Below are 11,656 nucleotides of genomic sequence, written 5' to 3' on the forward strand. Positions count from 1 at the left end.
TTCAAGGAGATGCATCACACAGAATTTCAAATTGAAATATTAAATTTTTTTTTTGCATTTACTTTTCAGATATGGCTTACCAAAATTTGGAACAAGATCACACTCATCAGATTCAGGAAATGCACCTGCAGCTTAACAGGATGAGCGTAAGATCCAGTGAATTGGAAGAGCAGCTGAGTTCTGAGAGACATCTGGGGACCGAAGTAAAGAATGAACTTGCACAAACCAAAATTGAACTAGAATCTGCCCTCAGCCAACAGCACAAGCACTTTAAAGAGCTGGAGTCTCTTAGGTAATGCAGATAATGGTGGATCAGTCAGGTGTACAGTCCATTGTGCAGCAGGGCCACTGGATGTAGGTCATTAGAAACAACAGTAAAGAACAAAAGTACTGAATAATACTCCACTAATAACTATATAAAGGCCCTATCCTTCCTTATCTGCCTATTTGAGATATGTATACTGATACATGCTCCTAGCAACTTAGGGCTATTTGTGGGGAGCAGCAACATACCTACCCAACTTGCTCTGCAGAATAGCACGCAAGTGCATCCGTGGACATTAGGGAACCCTGGCAAGACCATCAGCTTAGTAGGTTGCATCAATAGCTGCAAATGACTAATACAAAGTAAAACAGATGCTAATTCTGTTATTGAAATCATGCTTCAAAACTGACCCCAAATAGGGAAATAGTGTGACCCACTATTTGTTTACAGTTTACCAAAATGGAAGCTTCTTTGCATCTGTATTGGTGCATACAACTTTGGGAGCTCCCACTATTACTTTTGATATCTGGAAAATATTGCATTGTGGACAACAAACATGGCAATTTGCATTCAATATTTTTTACAATACTTTTGTAATTATGTTTCTTCAAGTCCAGTTGTAGTGATCTGTTAATGTTTAATCTAAAGTAGCAATTTACATGTTGCAGTTTAATGTTCACCGACTCCATATCTGCTTGTCGATTGCAGTCTGTTTGGGCACCACTCTATTATCAGTTGTCATTTATACTGTAATTAATATGGTATATTAATTAACAGGTTGGAAATCAAACAGAGGTCAGATGAACTTGATGCAGTCAGCGAAACTTTAGAAAATGAGCAAAAAAAGACTAGAGAATTGCAGTGGGCTCTGGAGAAAGAAAAGGCCAAAGTGGAGCGCAGTGAAGAAAGGGGGAAAGAAGAACTTGAGGTAAGAAAAGCATTTTAGTATCTGCAAATATTACAGAGGGTAAGTAGTGCATTATTATACCTTATTATAAGAGGAAGTGGTGCATTGTTAAACCTTATTATAATGATGTCTCCTGCAGTTTATCCCTCCTCTAAACACTCTCTGCAATGTTCTGTGCTTTAATAAATATATCCTTAAGGACAATACAACCGGATAGCCATACCAGGCATCCTTTATTCATTTATGTTGTTTTTCCACAAAAAAAGCAGCAGGACTTTAAATGAAAGTTGGTTCTCTAAGGGTGACACCTAGCGGATTGTTCGATTTCCTCCTGAGGAAAGCAGAATCACTTTCATGCACTCCTGTAGCTCCATTGACGGGCCCAGTGTCGACCTGTGTGGAGCTACATTGAGCAGATATCAGTGCAAAAATGCCACACCAATGTCATCCTTGTGTTGGGGCCTATCAATGGAGCTACAGGAACAAGCACATAAAGGGGATCTGATTTCCCCCACCTGTGTACAATATGCAGGCGAAAGAAAGGGGCCAGTCCGCTGGTTGCCCCTCATGAAAATAAAAAATTATCAAATGTAATTTTGTTTGCATAGGACTTGAAAATGCTGGTTGATACACAAAGTGAGAAGATTAAAGAGATCAGCAACCTTTTGGAAAATGAAAAGCAGAAGGTGAAGGATCTCCAAGAAAGGATGGAATCTAGGGAAATTGCCTTCGTTGCTGAGTTGTCACAGGAGAAAAGCAAGGCTGCAGAGCTTCAAGCTTTCCTTGACGAAGAGAAAACTCGGTGTAAAGAGCTGGTAAATGCACTAGACTGTAGAACAAAATTGCATACACAACTTCAGAAGTGCGAAGGAGGTGAACAGTCTGATTCACACAGCCAGGCTGATGATCTGCTGAAAGACCTGCAGAGTCAGTTGGAAGTGAAGCATCATCGCATTGTAGAGCTGGTGGGAGAAATGGAGGCCTATAAGCTGGAGTGTGTTCAGTTAAGAAGAAGCATTGAGGAAGAGAAGCAAAGTCACAGAAGGCAGATAGAAGCAGAGAGTGACTCTGGGAAAGCTGCGCATATACAGGCACAGGAGCTTAAGACCATGGTGGATGACCTTCAGCAGAAGCTAAATGCAAAAACTGTAGAGTTACAGAAAGTGAAGGCAGATGAGAAGCGCTTGAAAGAGACAATCCAGGGGCTGGAAAATAATAACCAACAGGTCATTACTGAACATCGCAGTGCAAGAAGAGAGCTTGGCGCAAGTACTGTAAGTAACAAAATTATGTTCCATAAGCCGCAAAACTCATTGATAATCATTTGTTAAGCTTTATTTCTCCTTTAAGTACTGTTCCCAATAACTTTAAAGTCATTATGTGCCTTCAGTATTGCAATGGATTGTAGTGGAAACCAGTGATATATTACTTGCTGATATAGCTGCTACTGGTCAATGCAAAATAACCCCCCAAAATGTTCTGGACAGAATTGTGTTACACACGTACACATCAAGGAGGGTATACTTTCATTCCTAGGTTTACATATTTGATAAACTAGGGTGGGGTAAAAATGTAAAGTTGTGTTTTAAGTAAAAAGTGTACAGGAATGCTCTTACTACTTCTACACCGTAAATATTTTACTGGGTTTCATTCTAAATGCTCAAAATGTGCATACTTGCAAAGTGAGTGCTGTGGCTTTTGGGCCCAAAGCAGACTTTGTGCCCATGGTACAGAATTGCTTTTTTCACCCATGTTGTGTGTATGTACTAGGAACCTACACTCAAAGCATTTTTATGGCCTGACCAAGGAGTCATGAGCTCATTGAACACCCAGATACAGATTTTGTAGGAGGGACTGTTTGTTTTGGGGCATTGTGGAAATAACTGTATTACAACAAAGGCTTAATATGCAGCAATATGAAAGACTGTGCAGCAAAAAAAATCCTAAGATTTGAGCCTTTTTGCTTTTAAATCTTTTAGAGTGGATGGAAAAGCACCACAGACACACCAAGAAGTAATGGGCATCAGCAAAGTGAGGAAAGCACTGGCAGTTCATTGAGACAAATTCCTTCAATTGCGCTAAATGGAGACTATATTGGAGGTGGGGGCCCTTTCAGTGTAGAGACCATCAGGGAAAGGTTACAGAAGGTGTCTGATAAGCTCAAATGCTTGTCCACTAAAGCCAACCAAAGGTAAGAGGGGCCCAATGGGATACAAATATTGTCTGCTATATATTCAGCATGGTAGTAGGTACAATTAACAAGTGTGGATATTTAGTGTGAAATAAAACTAAACCACCTGCAGCTGTAGAGATAAAATAATTGTCAGCTCTTAATTAAATCAATCTCAATTAAAGTATACCTGTGTACCCTACTTTTTAAGTTCTCTATAGGTTTGCCTTATGGAAATATTAAAAGTGGAATATGCATGTATTTTCCACTTTCTGTATTCGCCAAAGTTTCTGTCAAAAGGGCTACTGACTCAGCCTGCACTTTTAGGTTAATATGGCTCCAAGTAAATTCTACCAAAGGAAAAACGCTTCTTACACATAGATTAGCATGGAAACTGTTTGTCATTGCTAGTACAGGCTGTTTCTGTCCAAAAAAATGCGTATCAGCCAAAATAGTGCATCTATCAAGTTTGGCCAGCTCCCATGACCTGGGCCAAATCAGCCTGATTCAGTCAGTTTGCCCCCAGGCCATCAGATCATACTATTGGCCAAATTAAATCTATTGGGATATGATGAAGTCTGCTGATTTTCTAACCTGCCCTATAGATGCCTGCCTTAGCTATTGGTCAGGTGGGCTGTATAGACTTTTTATTTTCACAAGCCCATGCAAGTTTTTTTTTTGTCTTTTTTTAAAAATATACTTTATAATCCATTGGTTTCTGTCACTGAAGGATCCTGTTTGAGAGTGTAGACCATGAAGACTTGACCTGGTCAAAAAACAGCATTCAGGAGATTATATATCAGCTTGGACAAGTAGCAGTTCTGTCACTTGACGGAGAGGTGAGGCCCGACCAGTGAGTTTTTTGATCCAATACTGCAAGGAACCCGTGCCATTTTTTCTGTGTTGTTTTTATAAAGGATGTTTAAAACCAGTGAACTTTTCCATTTCATTTTATGATTTAATACTATACATTGTAGAAATCAGATTGTTCCTTTAGAACCTGCATTAAGTACACTTACATTTGGATTGTTAATCCTTGTCAGTGCCATTCTGATTCATTTTCTTCTGTCTGCACCACAGAATTTTGTTTTCCCACCTGGGATATCCACAAACACACTTACAGAAAAGCTGCTGACACAAAATGCAGAGCTCACAGGCTATGTTAGTAGATTAACAGAGGAAAAGAACGATCTTCGGAATGCATTACTGAGACTTGAGGAAGAGGCCTGTCGTCATCGATTGAGAGGACCATCAGGTGACCATGTAAGTACTGTGGAAGGCTGCAAACCCAAAGCTGTGTCAGTGGCGCCACCTCATCCCTTACCAACAATGAGCTCAGCTGCTGTTTCTCTGGCCTCTGGTGGGCACTCTATGGAAGCTTCAGAAGATCAGGGGGTTACAACACCCACTACAAACGCACGTTTGCAACTTTAATTATAGGAGTCCATCAAACCCTACTGGTGCATATGTTATGTTCAGGATATAACATTCTAATTCTTACATATTGTAGGTTGTCTCTAAAGGGAATGAAAACAAAAACCCAGCACACAGTTGCCATTTATAAAGCCATGTGGCTAGTCCTACAAGGGATTAGCTCTAAGGCAAAATGGAACAAGAAAATTTTTTTTTAAAAAAAGAGAGTCCTCTAGTGTAATAATGTATTTGCAGTGAGCTTGTGGTGCACAACATATCTACTTGCAAAGTGCCATGAATGTTAGCACATATATCTTACTCCTACAAGCTGTAAACAGACGAGGGTATGGATATCTGTCCCAACATGCATAACATGATGTAAGTAGATAAAAGGGGTTATTTACAAACACCGGTGCAGTAGTGCACTAGCATTATGGGGTGCAAGAGTATTAAGGGGTTCAGAAATCTGCTGCCGTTCTTTACACATAAAGGCAGTGTTTGCATATAGTTTTTGCACTTTGCACACTGTTCCTCTTCCCCTCCCACTTTTTGTTTTTGTCTTGGAGTTGATACCCCGTGGAACTAGACGCATGGATTTAAAAGCAATTCAGAAAATTCCCCCCCCAAAAAAGTGTGGGTTAAAGGGCTGGGTGGCCTCTTCCAGCCACCACTGATTACAAAGTAAAAGGGTCAATATAGCAATATAATGCTTTTAATTGTTAATACTCCAAAGCTTTATTTATAGTAGCCCAAATAGGACTAATAGGGACCTCCATATAAAGACTTCATAGTAATGTTGTTATACAAGGAAAATCCTTACACCAGTTTGTCTAATTAGAAATCATTTCCCACTCTTTTACTGGGCAGTTTGGCTGTGTTTTATACAATAAATGTATAATGTGATTAATGATCGAAATATGTATTTTTTTCAGTCTTTTGGGCCATTATCAGTAGAGAATACAGCTAATATCGATATGCTCATTGCCTCTGAGAGAGAGCTGTGGATCCGAGAGAAAATAAAGCTACAGAAGTCTTTGAAGCAGACAGAAGCAGAGTTATCCAAAGTGAAAGCTGAACTGAGGAATGAAACCACACAAAAGGATTTTGGCCGGGAATCAGAAAATACTGCTTTAAAAGTAATAATGAGGTTTTTCTAATTTAAATTAATAATGTGACTACGGTAGTGTTAGTCCATGTTTCCTGGCACTCTGGGGGATTTCGGGTACTTTTATTACATGTCACTGGCAACAGTAGGGAAGGTAGGGGGACTTCCTTTAATAGATTTTTCCCTTCCATGTATTTCAGAGAGTGTACAGCAAATACCTCCGGGCAGAGAGCTTTAGGAAAGCCCTCGTGTACCAGAAGAAATACCTCCTACTGTTACTTGGGGGATTTCAGGAATGCGAAGAGGCCACCTTGGCTCTAATAGCCAGAATGGGTGGGCAGCCCAGCTACACAGACCTAGAAGTCATAACGCACCATACAAGAGCCTTCACGCGCTTCCGCTCCGCTGTTAGAGTGTCCATAGCCATTTCAAGGTGGGTGATAGTGAAGACAGTTTTTTTTTTTTTTTGTAAAAGCATTTGTCCGTTAAGTGAAAATTTAGTACAATATTTTAGCGATAGGATACAAATGAAGAAAAAAAATTATAACAATACATAAAACAATATTTGAGGTTCTTCCCAAGTTATTAGGCAGGCCTCACAGGGTAATTTCAGTTTACCGTAGATACTAAGTCAATAATCTATTGATGCAATGACTCCTGGGGGCATACGGGCACTTCTTCTGGTTTCATGGAATAGGATTTGGATGAATTGGTTTGTTTCCAGCAAAAGTTGATTAGCCATGTCATACCATGCTGTCTTATGGAAGGTTTAGACTGTTATCTGATTGGCTGTGGGGGAGTGCTAATGTATGTGGTCCAAGTTGAGAAGATTTTTTTTTCATGTTTTATTGGATATGGTTTTCAACCAATCCATGTAGAAGATGTAGTGTAACTTATGTTTTACATGTGTGATAGATGGAATTTCTATAGAAAGCCATTGGTTTAATATGGCCTTTCTGGCCGTCGCTGCCAATCTTCCTGCCAATTGATTTTCTGTTTTGTTCAGTTGTGAGTAAAAAGTTAGATTGCTGAATAAAGTCCAATCACTATTTAACTGGAGAAGTTTACTAACCATTTGGACCCAATAGGAGATCACTTTCCACTAGAAAATTTGAAGACAGAACCAAAGATTTGGTAAAAGATTTGCCTTAGTGGAGTCTTACAGTTTGCCAGGTTTTGTGAGGTTGTTCTTTCAATGTTAAGGGGATATCTGAAGGTGGGGAGTGTAAAAGATCATTGTATATAGGTTTCTGTTACTAGCCAATCTTCAGCATATCCCAACAAAACTGCCCTTATTGTAGTCTCAGATATTTGGCGCCACCTAATGATTCTGGTTGTTGTAGCTTAATCATTCTTGGTTGCTTGTTTTGCCAAATAAAAGTTTGAAATATGTTATTTAGTCGTTTTAAAACTTTTGGCTTAATACAATAAGGCAGCATTAGCATTGGATATAATAATTTCAGAAACAGGATTATTTTAATGAAATGAATTCTACCTAGGAAGGACAGGTTGATATGTTTCCATTGCTGTGTGTCTTGTTGTATGGTATCGATGATTAATCTGATGTTTAGTTGTTAAATATCATTAAGATATTTTGGGATTTTCATACCTAGGTTTTTGACGTTATGTTCTTTTGAATGTGTAGAAATCTGTAGACCAGTCCCTTGGTGAGGTATGATGGAAGAAGAGCGCTTTCTGTTTTATGAATGAAAAGGAAAATGTTATCCACAAATGCTGTTGCTCGTAGTTGTGTTTGGCTTATTTGGATTCCTGAGATGTTTGAGTTCTGTAGGAGATGTCTAAGTAGGGTGTCTGCGGCAAGATTATATAAAAGGGGGGAAAGTGGACAACCTTGTCAGGTCCCCCTACTAATATGAAGCCAGTTTTTAACACACACATTACACATTGACACCCATGCATACCAGCATTATGTATTCGCTGTGAGCAGCTCCTCTGGGGATGTTCCAGTTTAAAGGAACAGTAACACCAAAAAATTAAAATGTTTGAAAGTAATTGAAGCATAATGTACTTTGTACTTTTGCCCTGAGCTGGTAAAACTTGCTTCAGAAACTACTACTTTAGTTTATATAAACAAGCTGCCATGTAGCTGTGGAGCAGACATGCAAAGGAGAAAAGGCACACGTTATATAGCAAGTAAGCTCTCTAAAATATAATGGTGTTCTACGGAGCTTATCTGCTATCCACTATTTAATCTGTACCATTTAACCATATTTCAATTGCCAATTTATATAAACTATAGTAGTGTTTCTAAAGCAAACACACCAGTTTACAAGTGCAGTGCAACAGTACATTATATTTTAATTACTTTAAAACACTTACATTTTTTGGTGTTACTGTTCCTTTAACATAAATCACATTTGCCATACTGTATCCAGAAAGGTTTGTCACTGCCCTTCCGCCAGTGATCATGTAATTACCCGTACCCGTACTCTGTGTACAGCTTATTCCCAATTGGTTAACAAGAGATGCAGTACAGTTTGTCTCTCACATGGATCAGAATATGCTTAAATCTGAGACACGCAATGTACACGTGAATAAGCCATGCAGGGAGGCCCCACAGGCTGAAGCTTCTGTAGTACAGGTTTGTCAGTAAACATCATTGTGCAGTAATACATGGGAGTATCAGTGTGTTTGGCAGCTGCCATTGGCATAGAACGGCAAATAGTATTTCTGTAGTATTTCCACTACTGGTATGTTTTATTCTTATGTACTATTTTCTTATTTACTATTAATTGAAGACTCTTGTTTTGACAGGATGAAGTTCTTAGTTAGGAGGTGGCAGCGAGCAACTGGCTCCAGTCCAAGCAGTATAAATAGAAACGTATTTGGGCAAATTACAGGTATGAATCATAAAGTGTGTGGCATTCAGTAATAGTTTCATTCCATCATTAAGGGGTTAAGTCAGTTGTGCTTCTGAAGGGATGCTGCTATCAGTATCATACCCGGTACATCTGGGTGTCATAGAGGCATGTAACAAACCTGCATAAAATAAATATACAGAATTATTATTAGATTACAAGTCATTTTGTGTTGCTGAACTACAGACTTGTATATTAGAGCAATGCATTGCTTCCTTCTGTTCCCATCCCATACTGTGTCCCCATAAATCATATCCCCCAAGAGAAACTTCAGCTGTACAGATTTGGAACATTGTCTCTGGGGCACATGTGTATGATATATATGACCCTTATTTTAACACACAGTGCCTTTCCCAATCTGAAAATACATTGCTTTGTTCACTATATACAGTATTGCCACATAGCAGTTATATAAACCGTATGTTACGTTTGCATCTATGCTGTTAACCCTGCCATTAAAGGAGAAGTTACCACCCCCCTTGTTTTTTAACTGATCTTTCTCCTGCAGATCCAGTGTCTGGGTCCCTGGCAGTCTGCTGAATTCTGTGATATAACTAAATGTCTGTTTAACATTTCAGTGAAAACAATTGAGAAAGGAAGCTGAGCAGTGGAAACTAATATGGTCCTGGCTTCCACTGCTCATGCTCCTGGTCAGTGATCCCTGCCAAGGAGCCAGGAAACAGATCTGCCAAGGTTACAGATACAAGTCAAGTACGGTGGGACCCAACCCTGGGGCAGGTGTTAATAAGGGGGCAGCTGGGTCACAGTCAGGTAAAATTTAGGGTTGGAGGTTAATTTAATTTTGTCTATAAAAATAAAATGTTATGTGCACAGCAGTATATAATGTGACTAGAACTAGAATATGAATGCTAGTGTCTGCTTGTGTGTCCCCAAAATAAGCATCACTCGAGGGTTGGCCATATCGGCTCAATATTGCTCATACTTTGTAGGGAAGCACTTCAGCAGCACAATAATCTCCCCTGATACCGGGTTCTTTTTCTTTCAGGCAATGAGCTGAGGACAGAGTCACCCTACCCTCCTGCCGGCAGCCTGGAGCTGTATGGGGAGCAGAGGCACTTGGCATGTCGCTCTAGATCAGAGTTTGATTCCCCACAGTCCACTGTGAATTCCCAACATAGGTACTGAGTAACAGCTTGTATAATGGGCTTCCTTTGATGTTTATGTTGCTGCATGTAACCGTATGTTCTGTGAGCTCTACAGTAAAGGTGCCATACACGGGCAGATTTAAGCTACTCATTTTGGTCCTTCAGACAGATTTGGTTGCTTATCTGCAAGTGTATGGCACCCCCAAGAGGCCTACATGACCGATATCTGCCACTTTAGGTGGGCATATCGGTGGAAAGGTCCACTTGTTTGGCGACCTCACCAAACAAGAGGATCGTATATGGCCAGCTTTAGCTATAGAATCATTACAGTCCTAATTGCTGGCTATCAGTGCACCGCCCCTGTATGTGTTATGCACTTGCTTTATAAATATCCTCTAAATAACCCCATCTACAGAATGAGCCTCGTTTTATTTGCACAGGTATAATGCTGTCTCTGATGTGAGTCCCTGTTCTTATCTCCGGAATTATGACCCCGACAGAGCTTTAACAGACTACATAACCCGCCTAGAAGCACTACAGAAACGGCTAGGCAGCGCACACACAGGTAACCAAGTCTCATGGGCAGAGAACCCATATACGTACTCCCATTTCATTTTCCCCGTACAATTTTTGTTTCAGTCAATTTTAAGTTATTACTTTTTAGTCCTTTATGACCTATAGCTGGGATGTCCAGCTTTTGGTCTCCAAATGATGTTGAACTATAACCTTCAGCATACAAATGGCAGCCACAGACAAAGCATTTGCTGGTCACCTGTTCAAACCTTTGTTAGTTGCTTTGGGTTACTGCACCTTTGAAAGCCCAGGGCCTATGTTGAATCCCAATGCAGGCCTGGCTATGGGTGTGGGTCAGGTGTTAACATTTCAGTCAGCAAGTGGTAGCAGGCTGGATTGTGGATAAATGGGCTGCAGTTTAGATCGTATAATCACAAGGAAGGAGTATGTCAGCCCATTGCTAGGGGTATTGCTGTGCTACCCTGCACTGAGAAGCTGAGAATGTGCATAACAAACAGTAAATGGGTAGAACATAGAGAGATGCTGTAGCCCTAGTAGTCCCTCATTGTGCTGTATAAGCAGTGTGTTTCTTCCATGCAGGCTCCAGCAACACATCCCATTACAGTACCAGAAGGTAATATCCTTACAATACTTGAACTGCCTCCTGTAAATCTGTGCTGCTTCTGTGATTCCGTATTGTGCACATGAATGGGACCAACACCAGCCCAGAGAAACAATCACACCATCAGCACCCATTAAGCAGTCTGGAATTTCTATATATATGAGCTTTTTTTCTTTTTTTTGTGTTTTGTTATAAAAATCAGCCGCTGAATTAAATGTACATTTTTGTGGATTTCTAATTTAATGATTAACTTATACGTATTTATCAAACGGGTGAACGAACTTTTTATTGTATTGCGGAACGGGAGGCCTTGCTCAAAGGCTGAAGAAAACGTCCTAATATTTGCTACTGGCAGCGCGGATTGAACTTATATGTAGAGACCTATTTTTGTAAAGGTAGAAGTTTTGAATTTTATGGGTATTTTGTCAAGGTACTGAAACGAAATAAATTTCATCATTTTAACCTTTGGAACATTTTTTTTTTATATTTTGCATGCCAAAACAATTTCCGTACTGTATTCACATGCGATAAATCAGAACATGTGCCCATCTTGGTTTTTGTTAGGCCACCTTTTGCCTGCCAGTGGCTAGACTAATGCTAGTTTAGGTACCTGGTGTTGCCCCAGCTGCAATATCATTGGTCAGATAGGTAGGCGGGCTTATTCCAAGCATTGTCA

General features: G+C 39.9%; 1 protein-coding gene across 5 annotated transcripts in view; it reads left to right on the forward strand.

Annotated features, from left to right (window-relative positions):
* akap9 (A-kinase anchoring protein 9) overlaps positions 1-11,442 on the forward strand; it is a 125,483-nt gene extending 114,041 nt beyond the window's left edge. For all 5 annotated transcript variants that reach the window (XM_002934593.5, XM_012965616.3, XM_012965615.3 and 2 more), the window contains 12 exons: positions 70-292; positions 1,043-1,193; positions 1,781-2,446; positions 3,152-3,363; positions 4,073-4,181; positions 4,423-4,605; positions 5,688-5,891; positions 6,061-6,293; positions 8,636-8,721; positions 9,746-9,878; positions 10,286-10,410; positions 10,959-11,442. In XM_002934593.5, the coding sequence (XP_002934639.3) occupies positions 70-292; positions 1,043-1,193; positions 1,781-2,446; positions 3,152-3,363; positions 4,073-4,181; positions 4,423-4,605; positions 5,688-5,891; positions 6,061-6,293; positions 8,636-8,721; positions 9,746-9,878; positions 10,286-10,410; positions 10,959-10,996 (2,363 nt within the window). In that variant the 3' untranslated portion in view covers positions 10,997-11,442. The remainder of the gene's footprint in view (positions 1-69; positions 293-1,042; positions 1,194-1,780; positions 2,447-3,151; positions 3,364-4,072; positions 4,182-4,422; positions 4,606-5,687; positions 5,892-6,060; positions 6,294-8,635; positions 8,722-9,745; positions 9,879-10,285; positions 10,411-10,958) is intronic.
* Positions 11,443-11,656: the final 214 nt, after the last annotated feature.

The sequence above is a fragment of the Xenopus tropicalis genome, chromosome 6, assembly GCF_000004195.4.
Source record: "Xenopus tropicalis strain Nigerian chromosome 6, UCB_Xtro_10.0, whole genome shotgun sequence".
Lineage (NCBI taxonomy): Eukaryota > Metazoa > Chordata > Amphibia > Anura > Pipidae > Xenopus > Xenopus tropicalis.